Below are 22948 nucleotides of genomic sequence, written 5' to 3' on the forward strand. Positions count from 1 at the left end.
TTAAGTTTTATAAAACAATAACTTGTATTTTACAAGTTTCTCAAAACTTCCTAGTGAATTCAGCTTCTGTCTTTCTCAACTAAATCTTTTTATAAATTCTACTGATGAAGATCTGCTCAAATTACTATCTAGTTTTATTTACTGCTATTGTTCACCTGTGCCTGACATAGCTTTCTCCATCCTTTTATTTTTATCATTTTAAGAATCTAGATATCATTTAATTAAACTTTTTGAAAAATTCATTTTGAGATTTTAATTGGTGATATTAATCTATTTTTATTAATTTAAATCATAGTACTTGTTTCTTGTATTTTGTTTCACTTTTATTTCACTCTTCAAATCCATATTCCCCCTTGTTAGTTTTCATTTGATAGGTAAAGGTTTCTCGTGCTACTTTAGAAGACAGAGATTCAGAGAATTCCCTGGAAGACAGAGATTCAGGGAATTCCCTGGTGATCTAGTGGTTAGGACTCTGTGCTTTTGCTGCCGAACGCATGGGTTCAATCCCTGGTTGGGGAACTAAAGTCCCACAAGCCACTTGCAGCTGACAAAAAAAAAAAAAAAAAAAAAGAATCAATTTTTGTTATTGTCTGTAAGGCAGACATTCATGTTTGTTTATCCACATTGATTTCCTAAATTTGATAAATAGCCTTATTCTATCAACTCAATAGAAATAGCTCCCTGACTTTCCTGAAGGCTTCCCCAAAATACATATTGGCATATCCTGTATTTGTTTCCATCTACCATTTTCAAACAAGAATTCTGATCACGTAACATTTTTTTTTTTAGAATATTTTAAATTATTTTAATGCAAATCTCTGCAGTGGATAGCAGACAAGGGCTTTAGCATTCATTATCACATTTGAGCCTCGCGTTGCCCCTGTGCAGTGGGGACTACCTTTCAGAGAAGGAAATTGAGGCTCTGAGAAACAACATCTTCCACACACAGGAATACAGGGGCTAAGTAGCAGAGCCAGAATTTGTACCTGGCACTGCCTGACTCCAAATGCCAGGCTGTTTCTCCTCTCTCTTTTGAGAGTAACGTGGAGGTCCCCACGTCAGAATCTTTGTGCCCTGCCACAGCCCTGGCAAAAAGCAAAAGATGGTCAGGTTTTCCCGGCACTGAAGCCTTCCCCAAGATCAGTCAAGCTGGCTAGTTCCCACTCTGGTCCTGATGAGGCCCTGATGAGTAAGGTGTGGACACTTCCTGGGGTTCCCATAACATATTTTAATTTTTGGTATGCTTAATTCCATGAAAAATAGTCTCTTCTAGATATCTATCTAAGACTTATGTCAGGCTTCATGATATGCAATTAATTTTTAAAATTGTGGTAAAATTTACATATTGTAGAACATACTCATTATAAGCATACAGTTAGTTAAGTTTAGACAAAACTGCCACCAAAAGAAGATATAGAATATTTCCGGGGACTTCCCTGGCGGTCCAGTGGTTAAGACTCTGCACTTCCACTGCAGAGGGCATGGGTTCGATCCCTGGTGGGGGAACTAAGATCCGGCATGCCATGTGGCACGGCCAAAAAAAGAAAAGAAAAATTTCCATCATCTCCCAAAGTTCCCTCAAGCCCTTTCTTCTACAATCCCCCACACACCCTCCTGGACCAAGGCAACCACTAACCTGCTGTCCATATCGACTGGTTTGCATTTTCTGGAATTTGATATAAGTGGAATAAAACAGTATGCTCTCTTTTGTGTAAGGTTTCACTCAACATTACATTTTAGAGTTTGATCTATAAAAAGTCTTCATGTGAACATATGTGTTCATTTCTTACGTGGAGAGAACATATGGAAAGCATATGCTTACCTTTATAAAAAACTGACACTGTTTTCCAAAATAACTGTACTATATTTTACATTGTCAGCAGAGTGGATAAGCATTCCAGCTGCTCCACACACTCACCATCAGTACTGTCAACTTCTTAAACTTTAGCCATGACACAGGGTGTTAATGTGACTTCACTGTGATTATAATTTGCATTCCCTAATGACTTATAAAGCTGGTAATCTTTAATGCGCCTATAGATGATTCATATATCTTTTTTTTTTTTTTGGCTGCACCACGTGGCATGTGGGGTCTTCCCCAAACAGGGATCAAACCTGCGCCCCCTGCAGTGGAAGCACAGAGTCTTAACCACTGGACTGCCAGGGAAGTCCCCTCTTGACCATTTTTAACTGAACTGTTTCTCTTATTATTGCAGGAGGTTTTTAAAAAATATTTTGAAGTCCATTATCGGTTATGTATATAAATTATTATGAATATTGTTTCCCAGGCTGTGATATGCTTTATGTTTTTTTTACAATATCTTTTTTTAAAGTATAAGTTTTCAATTTTGGTGAACTCTAATTTCTCAATTTTTTCCTTTTATACTTCATGCTCTTATGTCCCATCTAATAAATTTTGTCCCAAGACTGCAAAGATTTTCTCTCAGGTTTTCTTCTATCAATTTGATAGTTTCGTTCTTTGCAAAGAGCTGTATGACCCATTTCAAGTTAATTTTTATGTATAATATAAGGTAAGGGTCAAAGTTCTCTTGAACATATAGATATCCAGGTCGTTCCAGTGCTGTTTATTTTTTTAAAGACTATATATACCCCCACTGAATTATCTGAGGGCCTTTGGGGAAAATCAATGGACAATACATGTATAGATCTTTTCCTGGACTCTGTTTTTTATTTTTTTTCTGCAGAAAAGGATTTTATTCAATTTTTCTAAAATTACTAAAATTTTTTTATTGGAGTATAGTAGCTTTACAATGTTGTGTTAGCTTCTTCTGTACAGCAAAGTGAATCAGCTATACATATACATACTTCCCCTCTTTTTTGGATTTCCTTCCCATTTAGGTCACCACAGAGCATTGAGTACAGTTCCCTGTGCTATACAGTAGGTTTCTATTGCTCTCTTGCTTACACTAAGAGAACAATGTCATGATTATTTTAATCTTAAAATCATATAGTGTAAGACCTCCAGCATCATTATTCTTCTTCACAATTGTTTTGGTCATTCTAGATATTCTACATTTCTATAAAAATCTTAGTTATCAGCATATGAATTGCTACCCCAAAATCTGCTTTGATATTCACTGGGACTTCATTCAATCCACAGATCCATCTGGGGGAGAACTGACATCTCAGAAATACAAAAATATGTATCTCTCTTCATTTATTTAGGCATTTTTCAATTTCTCTCAGTTATATACTGGTCTAACAGTATTTGGTAAATTTATCCCTAAATATTTCATGTTTTGGTATGCTATATTATAATCCATTGCATATCAAATCACTCCAAAGCCTAGCACTTTAAAATAACACATAATATCACAGACTTTGTAGAGGAACAGGTTTCAAGAGCTGCTTAGCTGGGTGGTTCTGACAGGGTCTCTCATGAGTTGTATTCAAGCTGTCAGCCAAGGCTGTGGTCATTTCAAAACTAGAATGGAACTGAAGGACCTGTCTCTAAGGTCACTCATGTGACCTTAGAGGCAAGCCTCAAAGGTCTCCACTGCCTTTGACTAGAGGCTTCAGTGGGATTCTCAGTAGGGCTACTCACAACAGCAGCTTGATCCTCCAAGAGACAGTGATCCGAGAGAGAGCTAGCAAGTGAGAAAGTACCTAAGATGGAAACTGTAGTCTTTTTTAACAATTTTGGAAGTGATGTACTATTACTTCTGCTATGTCCTATAGGTCACATAGACCAACACTGGCAAAATATGGGAGGAGACTACACAAGGTTGTAAATACCAGAAGATGGGGATAAATAAGGAATAGCTACTGTAGCTGGCTGCCACAGATATATAAATGGAATTTATAAGTTTCATTTTCCAAGTGTTCACGGCTAGAATATTACAATTTAATTTTCTATATTTAGCTGGTATACTGTGAGACTGTTAAATTCACTTTTCAGATTAAAGAAGCATTTTTTAAACCCGTTAGTACTTTCTATATAGATGATCATGCTGTCTACATCTTCCTTTTCAATCTATGTACCTATTTCTTTTTGCTGCCTTGTTGCACAATTACCTTTAGTACAATGTTAAATCTGAGAGGCAAAAGCAGATATCTTTCCCTTGTTCTTAATGTCAGGGAAGAAGTACTCAGTCTTTCACCATAACATATGAAGTCTGCTGTAGAATTGTCATGTGTATTCTTTATAAAGTTGAGGAAGTTGCCTTCTATTCCTAGGCTGCTACAAGTTTTTAAATAGGAATGGGCATAGAATTATGACAAGTTCTTTATACCCATCTACTAAGATGATATGGTTTTTCTTTTTTAGATGATTAACATCTATATTATAAATTATGACTCTCTATATACATATATATAATACATTATAGTGATTGATTTTCTATATCAAACTAATCTTTCATTTCTGAATTTCTACTTGCTCTTCATGTATTATTCTTTAAATATATTGCTGAATTCAGGCTGCTCTTATTTTGTTAAGGATTTTTACATCTCTCACTGTGAGGAACGTTGGACTGTAATTTTCTTGTAATGCTATCTAATTTTGGATTTAGAGCAATAATACTGGTCTCATGATATGATTTGTATAGTACTACTTGCTCCTCTGTTTTCTGAAAGAGTTGAGGAGAACTGGTATAACTGCTTTCTTAAACATTCCTTAAGGACTTCTCTGGTGGTGCAGTGGTTAAGAATCCACCTGCCAATGCAGGGGACATGGGTTCAATCCCTGATCCTGGAAAATCCCACATGCCATGGAGCAACTAAGCCCATGTACCACAACTACTGAGCCTGCGCTCTAGAGCCCATGAGCCACAACTAATGAGGCCACACACAACTACTGAAGCCTGCGCACTCTAGGGCCCACGTGGCACAACTACTGAGCCCGCGTGCTACAGCGACTGAAGCCTGTGCGCCTAGAGCCCAGGCTCCACAACAAGATAAGCCACCAGAATGAGAAGCCCGTGCATCATAACAAAGAGTAGCCCCCGCTCACCGAAACTAGAGAAAGCCTGCACACAGCAACGAAGACCCAACGCAGCCAAAAATAAAAAAAAACAAAAATGAAAACATTTCTTAAATAAAATTGACTACTGAAGCTATATATACCAGCTTTTGGAGGCCGCGCTCTTCTCAGCTGGCAACGCGCTGGGGCAGTGGCTGCAGGGTGGGCCTGCCAACTGGTGGCAGACGCGGCACGTGGCCACTGTGGCGGCGGCCTTCCACACAAACTTCAACTACACGTGGCTGCACGTGTGTTGCCAGGGCGCACGCTGTGTGCCATCCTGGGCAAGGTGCTGTGTGACCAGGCGCTCAGTGGGCCGGTGTACATCTCTGCCTTCTACTTCAGTATGAGTATTCTCCAGGAAAAGGATGACATAGTTTTTAACCTGAGACAGAAATTCTGGAATACATGTAAGAGTAGTCTGAGGTACTGGCCTTTTGTACAGCACCAGAGTGCAGACAGAAGGAGCAAGAAGAATTACAATCCTGTAGCCTGCAGAACAAAACCCACATTCACAGAAAGACACACAAGATGGAAAGGCAGAGGGCTATGTAACAGAAGAAGGAACAAGATAAAACTCCAGAAACACAACTAAATGATGTGGAGATACACAACCTCCCAGAAAAAGAATTCAGAATAATGATAGTGAACATGATCCAGGACCTCAGAAAAAAAAATGGAGGCAAAGATTGAGAAGATGCAAGACATGTTTAACAAAGACCTAGAAGAATTAAAGAACAAACAAACAGAGATGAACAATACAATAACTGAAATGAAAATTACACTAGAAGGAATCAATAGCAGAATAACTGAGGCAGAAGAACGGATAAGTGACCTGGAAGACAGATGGTGGAATTCACTGCTGTGGAACAGAATAAACAAAAAAGAATGAAAAGAAATGAAGACAGACTAAGAGACCTCTGGGACAAAATCAAACGCAACAACATTCACATTATAGGGGTCCCAGAAGGAGAAGAGGGAGAGAAAGGACCAGAGAAAATATGTGAAGAGATTATAGTCGAAAACTTCCCTAACCTGGGAAAGTAAATAGCCACCCAAGTCCAGGAAGCGCAGAGAGTACCAGGCAGGATAAACCCAAGGAGAAACACGCCAAGACACAAAGTAATCAAACTGACAAAAATTAAAGACAAAGAAAAATTATTGAAAGCAACAAGGAAAAAACGACAAATAACATAAAAGGGAACTCCCATAAGGTTAACAGCTGATTTCTCAGCAGAAACTCTACAAGTCAGAAGGGAGTGGCATGACATATTTAAAGTGATGAAAGGGAAGAACCTACAACCAAGATTATTCTACCCAGCAAGGATCTCATTCAGATTCGATGGAGAAATCAAACGCTTTACAGACAAGCAAAAGCTAAGAGAATCCAGCACCACCCAACTAGCTCTACAACAAATGCTAAAGAAACTTCTCTAAGTAGGAAACACAAGAGAAGAAAAGGACCTACAAAAATAAACCCCAAAACAATTAAGAAAATGGTCATAGGAACATACATATCGATAATTACCTTAAACGTGAATGGATTAAATGCTCCAACCAAAAGACACAGGCTTGTTGAATGGATACAAAAACAAGACCCATATATATGCTGTCTACAAGAGACCCACTTCTGACCTAGGGACAAATACAGACTGAATTGAGGGGATGGAAAAAGATACTCCACGCAAATGGAAATCAAAAGAAAGATGGAGTAGCAATACTCATACCAGATTAAACAGACTTTAAAATATACAATGTTACAAGAGACAAGGAAGGACACTACATAATGATCAAGGGATCAATCCAAGAAGAAGATATAACAATTATAAATATATATGCACCCAACATAGGAGCATCTCAATACATAAGGCAACTGCTAACAGCTATAAAAGAGGAAATCGACAGCAACACAATAATAGTGGGGGCCTTTAATGCCTCACTTACACCAATAGACAGATCATGGAAAATGAAAATAAATAAGGAAACAGAAACTTTAAATGACACAGTAAACCAGATAGATTTAATTGATATTTCTAGGATATTCCATCCAAAAACAGCAGATTACACTTTCTTCTCAAGGGCGCACGGAACATTCTCCAGGATAGATCACATCTTGGGTCACAAATCAAGCCTCAGTAAATTTAAGAAAATTGAAATCATATCAAGCATCTTTTCTGACCATAACACTTTGAGATCAGAAATCAATTAATTACAGGAAAAAAATGTAAAAAACACAATCACATGGAGGCTAAACAATACGTTACTAAATAACCGAGACAACACTGAAGAAATCAAAGAGGAAATCAAAAAATACCTAGAGACAAATGACAATGAAAACACGATGATCCAAAACCTACGTGAATCGGCAAAAGCAGTTCTAAGAGGGAAGTTTATAGCTATACAAGCCTACCTCAAGAAACAAGAAAAACCTCAAATAAACAATCTAACCTTACACCTAAAGGAACTAGAGAAAGAAGAACGAACAAAACCCAAAGTTAGCAGAAGGAAAGAAATCATAAAGATCAGAGCAGAAAGAAATGAAATAGAAACAAAGAAAACAATAGCAAAGATCAATAAAACTACAAGCTGGCTTTTTGAGAAGATAAACAAAATTGATAAACCATTAGCCAGACTCATCAAGAAAAAGAGGAAGGGGACTCAAATCAATAAAATTAGAAATGAAAAAGGAGAAGTTACAACAGACACCACAGAAATACAAAGCATCCTAAGAGACTACTACAAGCCACTCTATGCCAATAAAATGGACAACCTGGAAGAAATGGACAAATTCTTAGTAAGGTATAACCTTCCACGACTGAACCAGGAAGAAATAGAAAATATGAACAGACCAATCACAAGTAATGAAATTGAAACTGTGATTAAAAATCTTCCAACAAACAAAAGTCCAGGACCACATGGCTTCACAGGTGAATTCTATCAAACATTTAGAGAAGAGCTAACATCCATCCTTCTCAAACTCTTCCAAAAAAATTGCAGAGGAAGGAACACTCCCAAACTCATTCTATGAGGCCACCATCACCCTGATACCAAAACCAGACAAAGATACTACAAATAAAGAAAATTATAGACTAATATCACTGATGAATATAGAGGTAAAAATCCTCAACAAAATACTAGCAAACAGAATCCAACAACATATTAAAAGGATCATACACCACGATCAAGTGGGATTTATCCCAGGGATGCAAGGATTCTTCAGTATACACAAATCAATCAGTGTGATACACCATATTAACAAATTGAAGAAGAAAAACCATATGATCATCTCAATAGATGCAAAATAGCTTCTGACAAAATTCAACACCCATTTATGATAAAAACTCTCCAGAAAGTGGGCATAGAGGGAACCTACCTCAACATACTAAAGGCCATATACAACAAACCCACAGCGAACATCATTCTCAACGGTGAAAAACTGAAAGCATTTCCTCTAAGATCAGGAACAAGACAAGGATGTCCACTCTCAGCACTCTTATTCAACATAGTTTTGGAAGTCCTAGCTACAGCAATCAGAGAAGAAAAAGAAATAAAAGGAATACAAATTGGAAAAGAAGAAGTAAAACTGTCACTGTTTGTAGATGACATGATACTATACATAGAGAATCCTACAGATGCTACCAGAAAACTACTACAGCTAATCAACAAATTTGGTAAAGCTGCAGGATACAAAATTAATGCACAGAAATCTCTTGCATTCCTATATACTAATGAAAAATCTGAAAGAGAAATTAAGGAAACACTGCCATTTACCACTGCAACAAAAAGAATAAAATACCTAGGAATAAACCTACCTGGGGAGACAAAAGACCTGTATGCAGAAAACTATAAGACACTGATGAAAGAAATTAAAGATGATACCAACAGATGGAGAGATATACCATGTTCTTGGATTGGAAGAATCAATATTGTGAAAATGACTATACTACCGAAAGCAATCTACAGATTCAATGCAATCCCTATCAAATTACCAATGGCATTTTTTACAGAACTGGAAAAAAAATCTTAAAATTTATATGCAGACACAAAAGACCCCGAATAGCCAAAGCAGTCTTGAGGGAAACAAGCGGAGCTGGAGGAATCATACTCCCTGACTTCAGACTATACTACAAAGCTGCAGTAATCAAGACAATATGGTACTTGTACAAGAACAGGAATATAGATCAATGGAACAAGATAGAAAGCCCAGAGATAAACCCACGCACCTATGGTCAGGTAATCTATGACAAACGAGGCAAGGATATATAACGGAGAAAAGATAGTCTCTTCAATAAGTGGTGCTGGGAAAACTGGACAGCTACATGTGAAAGAATGAAATTAGAACACTCCATAACACCATGCACAAAAATAAACTCAAAATGGATTCAAGACCTAAATGTAAGACCAGACACTATAAAACTCTTAGAGGAAAACATAGGAAGAACCCTCTTTGACATAAATCACAGCAAGATCTTTTTTGATCCACCTCCTAGAGTAATGGAAATAAAAACAAAAATAAACAAATGGGACCTAATGAAACTTCAAAGCTTTTGCACAGCAAAGGAAACCATAAACAAAACAAAAAGACAACCCTCAGGATGGGAGAAAATATTTGCAAATGAATCAACGGACAAAGGATTAATCTCCAAAATATAAAAACAGCTCATGCAGCTCAATATTAAAAAAAAACAGACAACCCAATCCAAAAATGGGCAGAAGACCTAAATGGACGTTTCTCCAAAGACATACAGATGGCCAAGAAGCACATGAAAAGCTGCTCAACATCACTAATTATTAGAGAAATACAAATCAAAACTACAATGAGGTATCACCTCACACCAGTTAGAATGGGCATCATCAGAAAATCTACAAACAACAAATGCTGGAGTGGGTGTGGAGAAAAGGGAACCCTCTTGCCCTGCTGGTGGGAATGTAAACTGATACAGCCACTATGGAGAACAGTATGGAGGTTCCTTAAAAAGCTAAAAATAGAATTACCATATGACCCAGCAATCCCACTACTGGGCATATACCCAGAGAAAACCATAATTCAAAAAGACATGTGCACCCCAATGTTCACTGCAGCACTATTTACAGGTCATGGAAGCAACCTAAATGTCCATCAACAGATGAACGTATAAAGAAGATGTGGTACATATATACAATTGATTATATACATATATATATATATATATATACATACATATATTCCATATATACAATGGAATATCCATATATACAATGGAATATTACTCAGCCATAAAAAGGGACGAAATTGGGTCATTTGTTGAGACGTGGATGGATCCAGAGACTGTCATACAGAGTGAAGTTAAGTCAGAAAGAGAAAAACAAACATCGTATATTAACGCATATATGTGGAACCTAGAAAAATGGTACAGATGAACCAGTCTGCCGGGCAGAAATTGAGACACAGATGTAGAACACAAACATATGGACACCAATGGGGGAAAGTGGCAGGGGGGGTGGGGGTGGTGATGTGATGAACTGGGCCATTGGGATTGACATGTATACACTGATGTGTATAAAACTGATGACTAATAAGAACCTGCTGTATTACAAAAATAAATAAAAGAAAACAAAACAAAAACTAAAACACCCGAAATACCAGCTTTTGGTTTCCACTGATTTTCTCCACTGTTGGTCAGCTTCCTATTCAGTAATTTTAGCTCTAATAGGCCCTTCTTGTTGTAGCTTCATAAAGTAAAAGCTCAGATCATTGTTTTTTTACCTCATTTCTTTTCTCATATAAAGGTTTAAAGCTACCGGTTTTCTTCTAAGCACTTCTTTAGCTGCATTCCACAACCTGTAATATGCTGTGTTTCCATTATCATTCAAACAAAAATATTTTCAAGTTGCCCTTATAAATTTTTCTTTAACTTATAAGTTACTTATACATGTTATTTTCCAAATATGTGAGGATTTCTCAGATGTCTTTCTGTTACTGATTTCTATTTTAATTCCATTTTGGTCAGACAACGTCCTTTAAATTTTCAAACATTTGTGTGACCATACTGATGCCTGAGGTCATGGACATTAAGGCAGGCACATCAGGACGATGACAAGCCCTTCTCTGACAATTGCTTGTCCTTCATCTTGTTCAGGAACATCACAATCTCCATTTTTCCAAGAAGGTCAAAAGTATGGGTTTAAATTCAAGTGACATTCTACTATTCCACCCTCTCTCTCTCTCTTCCCCCAGCTTCTTATTCCTTCCCTTTTCCAGGGCTCCTGACCTTTGTGGAAGTGGGGCTTCAGCTCATGCTCCCAAGAACCCTAACTTCTCACCACTCTTTTAATTTCCTCCCTGCAAATCTCAGAGAATAATCACTATAGAGAGAAGGTGGCAGCACCAAAAATGACATGGAGGAGGAAAAGCCACAATACCTTTTATGTCTTAATCTCGAAGGTCACACATTGTCAGTTCTGCCACATTACACTTTAGAAGCAAATCACTAAGTACAGCACATGCCTTTTGAAGGGAGGAGTATCAAAAAATTTGTGGACACATTTTAAACCACCAGAACAATGTCATAGTTTTTACCCTAAATAATCATATATCTTTTAAAAGAACTAAGAGAGGGAAAGAAAATATGTATAGTCATTTATTTTTATACATATGTATTACCTCTGGTTTCTTTATTCCTTCCAATAACTCATGGATCAGCAAACTAGAGTCCATGGGCCAAATCAAACCCACTGACTATTTTTGCATGGCCTGAGAGCCAAGAATGGTTTTACATTTTTTTAATGGTTGAGGAAAAAAATCAATGGAAAAATATTTTTGTAACATGTGAAAATTATATGGAATTTAAATTTCAGTGACTATAAAAAAATTTATTGGAATGTATCCATGCTCATTTATTTATATATTGTCTATATAGCTCCTTTCACAGCAGAACTGAGTTGTTTCAACAGACCATATGACCGACAAAGCCTAAAATATTTACCATCTGATCCTTTGCAGAAAAAGTTTATCAGCCTCTACTATACATCCACATTACCATCTGGTGTCATTTGCTTTTAACCTAAAGAATTTCCATTATCATTTTTCATAAAACACATTACGGTGACAAATTCCCTCAGATTATCTGTTTATCTGAAAATATCTTTATTCCAGCTTCATTTTTGAAAGATACTTTTCCTAACTGATGACTGGACATTGTGGATAATACACTGTAACAACAATGAATTGTTATGTTTTCCTGCAGCCTTGATTTTTCTTCTAACAGACAATTAACTTGTCTGGACCCAAACTATAAATTAAGCAACTGCCTGAACACTGCTTTTGTTTGGGGGTCTTGAATTGTTTTGTTGGATTTTAATTATGATTTTTGGATATCTTTCAGCCTCCATTGCTTTTAATGAGAAGACAAGTGTTAACCATATCATTATAGGCAAACCTCATTTTATTGTACTTCACTTTATTGTGCTTTGCAGATACTGCAATTTTTACAAATTGAAGATTTTTGGCAACCCTGTGTTGAGCACGTCTATCAGCACCATTTTTCCAACAGCATTTGCTCACATAGTGTCTCTGTGTCACATTTAGATAATGCCTGCAGTATTTCAAAGTTTTCATTATTATAATATTTGTTATGGTGATCTGTGATCAGTGATCTTTGATGTAACTACTACTCCCTGAAGGCTTGGACTATGGTTAGCATTTTTTAGCAATAAAGTTTTGTTTTTTGGGGTTTTTTTTTGCGGTATGCGGGCCTCTCACTGTTGCGGCCTCTCCCGTTGCGGAGCACAGGCTCTGGACGCGCAGGCTCAGAGGCCATGGCTCACGGGCCTAGCCACTCCGCGGCATGTGGGATCTTCCCGGACCAGGGCACGAACCCGTGTTCCCTGCATGGGCAGGCGGACTCTCAACCACTGCACCACCAGGGAAGCCCAGCAATAAATTATTTTTTAATTAAGGTATGTACATTGTTTTTTTCGACATAATGCTACTGCATACTTAACAGACTACAGTATAGTGTAAACATAACTTTTATATGCACCAGGAAACCAAAAAAATTCATGTGACTCCCTTTATTGTGATATTTGCTTTATTGCAGTGATCTGGAACTGACTCTGAAATTGCTCTGAGGTATGCCTGTATTCCCCTGTATTTAATGTACCATATTTTCTCTGGGCTGCTTTCAAGATTTCCTTTCTATCTTTGGCATTTAGCAATTTGCCTATAATGTGTCTAGTTGTGGTTTTCTTTTGTATTGATTCTAGTTGAAGGTCACAGATTGTCTTGAATCTCCAAGCTAGTTTTTCTCAAACATGAGAAGTTTTCAAGGCACTATTTCTTCCAATATTTTTCTGCTTCTTTCTCTCTCACCTCCAACTAAAGGCAGTAAGAATTCAGCTATCCCCCAAGAGGAGCTATGCAGAGATACAAAAAGCCCTCAGTTAAAAAAAATCAGTAAACTTGCAAATCTCACCTACTGCAGTTGTGTCTTTCCAAGGTTATCTCCTATTTGGTTTGCATTGCTCTTTGACAGAGCTCCTATGGTCTCCCCTGAATACTCACAACAGTCAGCCAGGTATGGATGGCAGAATTCGTACTCTAACTTTGAGTTTTAGCCTTTGGCAGCTCTCTCCATTCCAGGATTTTCCTCCTAAATTTCAAGCTTCTTTGCTACTCCTCAACTTTATCCTCTGACACTTCAAGCCAGTATGGTTGTGGTTTTCTGTCTCTGAAAACCTGTCTGTCTCATCAATTCACCACTACTATTACCTAAGGCTAGTAGTCCCCCGGTTTTTTAAAAACAATCTCCAAAACTTGAATTTATCATTTTATATATTATAAAATTTTAATTATTGGTAGTACTATAATGGAAAATAAACTACCTAAAGTAATGGAAAAGCCCAGCTTCCACAAATGTAGAAATAAATGTGCATGTGTACAATGTACAATATCCTCATGCAGCTGCTGCTGAAATTGGTGCCTTCCTATTCTACACCCATATATACCTAACTGGAATACAATTAGGCCTGGGGTTGTCAGGCTGAGAGTCATGAAAATCAACGAAGCAAATAAACTACTTGCAATTATTTAAAAGTTAAAAAGAATTAATTTAAGTTCCCTCCAAAAGATTTGTAGACTGTTTTCAATCATGTCCCATGGATTAAAAGATTAAGAAAAGGAAGATGGATATTTGGAATAAGTACTTGTATACCTTTCAGAAACAACAGCAATAATTAAGAGCAACATTTGAAGATGTCTTTTTTAAATGAAATACTTACCTTCGTTCTTCTAAAATGAGAAAATATTTTAACAACATTTTTCAAAATGCATTACACATTTTCTTATACCAAGACAGCATAAGTAAGAACTGAAGAAAGAACCCACAACATTTGCTCTTAGGAATTCTACTTATATTCTCCTTTCACTGATAATTAAATACTAATATTCCATGGAATTTCAATCACAGAACTGTGAAGTTAGCAAAGTAAATCTGTGATTTGTAAAAAGCTCAGAACAGACTACATAAGTAATTTAGTCCATTATATGCAAATTGCTGAGTTAGGCTTTGAATATTCTGAAGGATCCTTTATTCTCACTATAGCAATAGCAGTAGCCAAACAACTGTTATCCCACAACAAGCAAAAGAACCATTTTCATGCAGAATGAGTACAACAAACAGAAAAGGAGAAAATGGAGACCAAGGGCATCTTTTCACACCAATTTTATAAAAAAACAAACAACAACAAAAAAAACAAAAACAAGAGAACACCCTCTATGATTCTGTCATTCTTCCTTAGACAAAACATTAAGTGGTGACTTTGCTCTAAATCAGACATGATAAAATCTGATAGGAGAACTATAGTCAAACTAAGTGAATTTGCCAATGAAAACAATATTGCTGATGTTAAAATTCAAGTGTATAAATTAGCATAAAAATCAGCAGGAATTCTCAAGAGACAGGAAACTGTTGGCAGTGTTAGATATGTTAATTATCTTGATTGTGATGACTTCATATATATGTCAAAACTTACCAAACTGTATGCTTTGGCATGCAGTTTACACTACCTCAATTAGATTTCAATAAAGTTTAAAAAAAAAACCAACAGGAAAAAATCATTATTCATTTTTACTCATCACTTGGATATTTTAAAGTCAAAAGCAGAAACCAATTCAAAGTCTGTAACCAAGTATAATTAACAACTCAAGGATCACAAATAGTCATCCAAGTTAAAAGTCATCCAAGTTAAAACAACAGGCATATCAACTTTTTCAAAAAAAAGAATGAAAGTCTCAGTGGAAGTATCCTGAGACTCACTGGATTATAAAGTCACATTGCCTAAGCTATTTACATCCCACCCAGGTGTAGAATGCTCCTGGTTTCCATTTCCAAATGGATGTGATGACACGGAGTTTATTTATCAGGATTTGCAGCCTTACTGTACTTCTCTTCCTTGCACCTCTGCAGAATCTCTAAGCTCCTCTGGTGGACTGGGTGTTGGAGAAAGCTAATACTATCCATACTTTTCAAAACTGCACATGGCGCTGTATCATCATGTCCTTAGGAAGCAAAAGAAAAACAAAAAATGGAGAAAAGAAAAAGACATTATATAAGCCCAAACCAATAGAGAATCAAGGACAATGCTGCCAACTATCTTAAGAGTAAATAAAAATGTATCAAATAATTGGGGTTAAATGTGAATAATTTTTCCAATTAATTTGAGGAAATTACACAAAAACAATAGGAAAAAATAAAGGTCCCATTCAGGAATTCAAAAGTATCCTTTTTCGGTACTCAAAGTGTGAGTTAACATCATACTAAAAATTTTTAATTGAAAATACCAGGGAAATTTCAAAAACAATTGTATGGTGTCTTTTTTTTAATGGACTCATTTTTATCAGGTCTGAAATATAATTAGCATAGAGGTGGCAACAATGCAAGAAACATTGTTTCTGATGGAACCCCAAAGAGAAATATACCCAAAACAATTTACCAAAAGTTAAACGTTCACAAATCTCGCAATTAACCACACTTGTAGGAATTCCAAGTGTGTCAATGTTGAAAGAGTAGGAAGAAAAGCACTATAGAGCAGGAAAACACAGCAGCACTTCTGTACTTATAAATCTGAAAACAAAGCTGGAAAATCTGTCAGAATCAACTATTGGGAGGAAAGGAACGAGAGTACATTCAAGTAAGGACCAAAGCCCCAGATTAGTGCTACTGAAACAGTGAGACACTCGAGCAGTAAAGAGGGAAGGAAGATTGTACCATAAATATTAGGAATAAATGGATTTAAAAGAGAATTCAGGTTTTCCAGGTTTGGGAGGAGTCAAGTATCATTTACACAAGAACATCTCTAGAGTTAGGACATGAAGTTCAAATGTATGTAGGTTTGCCTTTAAAAAATAAAAGTGAGGGCTTCCCTGGTGGCGCAGTGGTTGAGAGTCCGCCTGCTGATGCAGGGGACACGGGTTCGTGCCCCGGTGCGGGAAGATCCCACATACTGCGGAGCGGCTGGGCCCGTGAGCCATGGCCGCTGAGCCTGCGCGTCCGGAGCCTGTGCTCCGCAACGGGAGAGGCCGCAACAGTAAGAGGCCCGCGTACCACAAAAAAAATAACCAAAAAAAAAAAAAAAAAAGTGAATAGTTTAACAGTAGATGGAGGCAAATTAAGCAACACATAATTATGAACTAAAGTTCCATTAGTACATATTTACTGTATAATTAGGAATAAGATACTATCTATGAATAGTTCTCAAGGCAGAATCATTTTAGAAGTTAAACAGAAGCACAGTAATTCAAGGAGGTTTGCATGGTTTAACCAAGCTATAATTCCTTAAACTGAATATCTACATCCAGAGAATAGGCATCCACGTTTTAGTTAAAGATACAGAATCTCATGATACCGTAACATCAGATTATAGATAGACAGAGAAACAGATATCTGATATAAATATAGATATAGATAGATATCAAGCTTTTGTAAAATTAAAAAAAAAATTTCTGTCCTATAATTAAAAAGTAAGCTAATAAAACACTATCTCATTTATCCAGTACAGAGAGTCCGTAACTGTACATGTTCAATGTTTCAAGAAGAGACAAGTATTACCAAGTTACCATCATTTCTTAGTCAAAAGATACCTCAATAAAAATATTCTATTCTCAATAATCCCCTCCTTCATAGGACTCTTGGGTGGGGGAAGGAATGCATAGGCTCAGATGAGGCTGCACTTAGTTAGTAACAGGGTGGGGGGCTAGCGGTTAGGGTAAACCATCAGTTGAGGGGGACCATTTGAGGAAAAAACCACCTGGTGAGTTCTACTCATACTCCATCCAAATTGTAATTTTTGAAAGTTATCAACAGACTTTCAGGCCCTTCAATAGCTAATGATATATTGTTAGTCAGAAACAATCTAAAAAGATTATGGCATTAAAGTGTTTTATATAAGAGTTCAGAATATTAAATATAGTAAATTATTATGTAATCTTAAATTAAAACTCCCTCAACTTGACTACAACCTGAGCCTCTGTACTCAATTTTCTATTTTATCTAAATAAATTGTGGCAATGCCATTTGGCTATGGGTAATTTTATATCTGTGACTGTTTTGTGTCTCACCGACTGTTTTGTGTCTCATCATCGTACCTACAACTTAGGGTTTGTTTGTTTTTTTTTAACTTCTGTTCTTTCATTCTGCTTTCTATGCCTTCTTTTAACTCTTTAACAATTTTAAACACTGCTTTATGGACTATAATACTATTTCCAAACCTTAAAGTGATACTCCTCTCTGTTGTGTGTACTAACTCCCTGTCAAGGTGGTTTGGTTTCCTAGGATGGTTTTATAAGTACATTTTCAGTGGAGTCTCAAACTCTTAAAAGAGGTTTATTTAGTGTTTGCTTATGCTAAGTTCCTAGCCTAGTTTTGATAATTTCTTAGTTTGAGATTATGCACCAAACAAACAGTATAAATTCTCTCCCATGGTGAAGAAGATATGGGGCACTAATTTTTTTAGGCAACTGTTTTTTCAAAATTTATCTAAGGCCTAACACATACTGATATGATTCTTGTTCTTCTAGGCAAGGCCAACAGACAGAGTTTTACAATTATCTTTTCAGTGACAGAAGAGTTCAAGCTCTTTGAAGGTCCTACACCATATAAAACAGGGGTTCAATCCCAGCTCCACTGTATCATTCAAACCCGAAGCCATGTCTCTGATCCTGTAATAGTTTCTATAATGCCAGCTCCCAGGCCTTAGGGCCATTTTTTTAAAGGTATATTTCACATACAGTAAACTCCACTAATCTCAAGTATACAGTTTGATGAGCTTAAACAAATAGTTATATCATATAATCCTCAATCAAGATACAGGACATTTCCATCACCTCAGCAAGTTATTTCATTCCCTTCCGGTAAATACCACCCCTACCCCTCCCAAAGTCAATCAAGTAATGATCCCAGGAGTGGGACTGCTGGATCACATGGTAATTTTATTTTTAGTTTTCTGAGGAACCTCCATACTGTTTTCCATAGTGGCTGTAACAACTTACATCCCCACCAACAGTGTAGGAGGGTTCCCTTTTCTCCACACTCTCTCCTGCACTGTTATTTGTAGATGTTTTAATGATGACCATTCTGACCAGTGTGAGGTGGTACCTCATTGTAGTTTTGATTTGCATTTCTGTAATAATTAGTGATGTTGAGCATCTTTTCATGTGCCTACTGGCTATCTGTATGTCTTCTTTGGAGAAATGTCTATTAAGGTCTTCTGCCTTTTTTTTTTTTTTTTTTTTTTTTTTTGCGGTACACGGGCCTCTCACTGTTGTGGCCTCTCCCGTTGCGGAGCACAGGTTCCGGATGCGCAGGCTCAGCAGCCATGGCTCACAGGCCCAGCCACTCCGTGGCATGTGGGATCTTCCCGGACCGGGGCACGAACCCATGTCCCCTACATCGGCAGGCGGACTCTCAACCACTGCGGCAGCAGGGAAGCCCTTTTGCTCATATTTCAAGTGGGTTGTTGTTCTGTTGTTGTTGAGCTGTATGAGCTGTTTGTATACTTCGGATATTAAGCCTTTGTCTGTTGCATCATTTGCAAATATTTTCTCCCATTCCATTGGTCGTCTTTTTGTTTTTTTATGGTTTCCTTTGCTGTGCAAAAGCTTGTAAGTTTGATTAGGTCTCATTTGTTTGTTTTTGTTTTTATTTCTATTGCCTTGGGAGACTGACCTAAGAAAACATTGGTATGATTTATGTCAGAGAATGTTTTGCCTTTGCTCTCTTCTAGGAGTTTTATACTGTCATGTCTTATGTTTAAGTCTTTAAGACATTTTGAGTTTATTTTTGTGCATGGTGTGAGGGTGTGTTCTAACTTCACTGATTTACATGCAGCTGTCCAACTCTCCCAGCACCACTCACTGAAGAGACTGTCTTTTTCCCATTTTATATTCTTGCCTCCTTTGTTGAAGATTAATTGACCATAGGTGTATGGGTTTATTTCTGGGCTCTCTATTCTGTACCATTGATCTGTATGCCTGTTTTTGTACCAATACCACATTGTTTTGATTACTGTAACTTTGTGGTATTGTCTGAAGTCTGGGAGAGTTATGCCTCTTGCTTTTTTTAAAAAAAATTAATTAATTAATTTATATTTAGTTTTGTCTGCATTGTGTCTTCATTGCTGTGCATGGGCTTTCTCTAGTTGCAGTGAATGGGGGCCACCCTTTGCTGAAGTGCGTGGGCCTCTCATTGCGGTGCCTTGTCTTTGTTGCAGAGCACAGGCTAGAGGTGCGCGGGCCCCAGTAGATGTGGCACGTGGGCTCAGCAGCTGTGGCTCATGGGCTCTAGAGTGCAGGATCAGTAGTTGTGGCACACGGGCTTAGTTGCTCTGCGGGCATATGGGATCTTCCCAGACCAGGACTTGAACCTGTGTCCCCTGCACTGGCATGGATTCTTAATCACTATGCCACCAGGGAAGTCCTCCTGCTTTTTTTTTTCCCTCAGGATTGCTCTAGCAATTCTGGGTCTTTCATGGTTCCATATAAATTTTTGGAATTTGTTCTAGTTCTATGAAAAATGTCATGTGTAATTTGACAGGATCTCACTGTATCTGTAGATTGCTTTGGGTAGTATTGCCATTTTAACTGTATTAATTCTTCCAATCCAAGAGCATGGGATATCTTTCCATTTCTTTGAATCCTCTTTTACTTCCGTTATTAATGTTTTATAGTTCTCAGTGTGTAAGTCTTTCACCTCCTTGGTCAGGTTTATTCCTAGATACTTTTGGTGTAATTTTAAAAGGTTTTTTGGGTTTTTTAAAATAAATTTATTTATTTATTAATTAAGTTAGTTAGTTTTGGTTGCATTGGGTCTTCTTTGCTGCACATGGGCTTTCTCCAGTTGTGGAGAGTGGAGCTACTCTTTGTTGTGGTGTGCAGGCTTCTCATTGCGGTGGCTTCTCTTGTTGTGGAGCACGGGTTCTAGGTGTGTGGGCTTCAGTAGTTGTGGCACAAGGGCTCAGTAGTTGTGGCTCGTGGGCACTAGAGCACAGGCTCAGTAGTTGTGGCACACGGCCTTAGTTGCTCCGTGGCATGTGGGATCTCCCCAGACCAGGGCTTAAACCCATGTCCCCTGCAATGGCGGGCGGATTCTTAACCACTGCACCACCAGGGAAGTCCCAGTTTTTTTGTTTTTTTTTTTTTTACATTCCCTTTCTGATATTTCATGGTTAGTGTAAAGAAATACAACTGATGGGGCTTCCCTGGTGGTGCAGTGTTTGAGAATCTGCCTGCCAATGCAGGGGACATGGGTTTGAGCCCTGGTCTGGGAAGATCCCACATGCCATGGAGCAACTGGGCCCGTGAGCCACAACTGCTGAGCCTGCGCGTCTGGAGCCTGTGCTCCGCAACAAGAGAGGCCACGACAGTGAGAGGCCCGCACACCACAATGAAGAGTGGCCCCCACTCGCCGCAACTAGAGAAAGCCCTCGCACAGAAACGAAGACCCAACACAGCCATAAATAAATAAATAAGTTTATTTTAAAAAAAAAAAGAAATACAACTGATTTCTGAATGTTACTCTTGTATCCTGCTACTTTGCTGAATTCATTCATTAGATCTAGTAGTTTTTGTGTGGAGTCCTTAGGGAGAAACTCTGTACTTTTAAACTATCACGCCCCTTGTTATCTCCCTGTCTGCCCTGAGCAAACACTAATCTACATTCTTTCTCAACAGATTTGCCTATTCTAGAAAATTCATATAAATGAAATCATACAGTATGTGGCCTTTTGTGTCTTATGCTTTCACTTCACAAAATGCTTTCAAGGTTCACCCATGTTATAGCATGTACTAGTACCTCATTCATTTACATGACAGAATAGTATTCCATTGTACGGATATACCACATTTTGTTTATCCAGTCATCTGTTGATAAACATTTGAGTCGTTTCTACCTTTTGGCTATTATGAATATGTTGCTAAGAACATCAAGTACAAGTTTTTGTTTGAACACCTGCTTTCAATTCTTTTAAGTATCTACCTAAGAGTGGAACTGCTGGGTAAAATGTAACTACCAGGCTGTTTTACAAAGTGGCTGCACCATTTTAAGTTTTCACCAGCAGCATGTGAGGCTTCCAATTTCTCCACATCCTTATTACCAACATTTGTTATTACCTGTCTGTTTTATTGTAGCCATCCTAGTAGATGTGAAGTTGTACCTTACTGTGGTTTCAATTTGCAATTCCCTAATGACAAATTATATTGACCATCTTTTCATGCTTTTTATTGACCATTTGCATATCTTCCTTGGAGAAATGTCTTTTAACATCCTTTGCCCATTTTTTAATTGGGTTATTAGTTTTTTACTACTGAATTGCAAGAATTGTATATATTCTAGATACCAGTTCCTTATTAGATACGTGATTTATAAATATCTTCTATCATTCTGTGAGTTGTCATTTCACTTTTTTTTAAATATTTATTTATTTGGTTGCACCAGGTCTTAGTTGCAGCAGGCAGCCTCCTTAGTTGCAGCTTGTGGGCTCCTTAGTTGTGGCTCGCCAGCTCCTTAGTTGCAGCACGTGGGCTCCTCAGTTGAGGCTCACAGGCTCCTTATTTGCGGCTCTCCAGCTCTTTAGTTGTGGCATGCACGTGGGATCTAGTTTCCTGAACAGGGATCAAATCCTGGCCCCCTGCATTGGGAGCGTGGTCTTATCCACTGCGCCACCAGGGAAGTCCCTTCACTCTCTTAATAGTATCCTTTGAGGGCCTCCCTGGTGGCGCAGTGGTTGGGAATCCGCCTGCTGGTGCAGGGGACACGGGTTCGAGCCCTGGTCTGGGAAGATCCCACATGCCGTGGAGCAACTAGGCCCGTGCACCACAACTACTGAGCCTGCACTCTGGAGCCCGCAAGCCACAACTACTGAGCCCTTGCACCGCAACTACTGAAGCCCATGAGCCCTAGAGCCCGTGCTCTGCAACAAAAGAAGCCACCGCATTGAGAGGCCCGCTCACTGCAACAAAGAGTAGCCCCCGCTCGCCGCAACTAGAGAAAGCCCGTGCACAGCAACGAAGACCCAGCGCAGCCAAAAATAAATAAATTAATTAAAAATAATAGTATCCTTTGAGGCACAAAAGTTTTTAATTTTGATGAAGTCTAATTTATCCATTTTTTCTTTGGTCGCTTGTGCTTTATACCTAATCCTGTCATACCTAAGAATTCACTGCCTAATCCAAACTGGGCAATGTGAGTCTTCCAATTTTTGTCCTTCTTGCATTTCTGGATTCCTTTACATATCAATTTTAGGATTAGCTTGTCAATATCTGCATAAAGGTAGCTGTGGTTTTGACAGGACTATGCTGAATCTGTAGATCCAGTATTGCCATCTTAACTATGCCTTCCAATGCATAAACATAGAATATCTTTCCATTTACTGCAGTATTCTTTAAGCTTTTTCAACAATATTTTGTAGTTTCAGTGAACAAGTCTTGCAATTCTT

General features: G+C 37.9%; 1 protein-coding gene across 11 annotated transcripts in view; it reads right to left on the reverse strand.

Moving 5' to 3' along the window:
- The window catches only part of MYO9A (myosin IXA), a 268571-nt gene that overhangs the window by 129351 nt on the left and 116272 nt on the right, over positions 1 to 22948 (reverse strand). For 10 of the 11 annotated variants that reach the window (XM_033851931.2, XM_033851934.2, XM_033851932.2 and 7 more), the window contains exon 15: positions 15399 to 15518. The exons of the other annotated variant lie outside the window; for it this stretch is intronic. In XM_033851931.2, coding sequence (XP_033707822.1) covers positions 15399 to 15518 — 120 coding nt within the window. The remainder of the gene's footprint in view (positions 1 to 15398; positions 15519 to 22948) is intronic. 11 annotated transcript variants of the gene reach the window in all.

The sequence above is a fragment of the Tursiops truncatus genome, chromosome 2 (assembly GCF_011762595.2).
Source record: "Tursiops truncatus isolate mTurTru1 chromosome 2, mTurTru1.mat.Y, whole genome shotgun sequence".
Classification (NCBI taxonomy): domain Eukaryota; kingdom Metazoa; phylum Chordata; class Mammalia; order Artiodactyla; family Delphinidae; genus Tursiops; species Tursiops truncatus.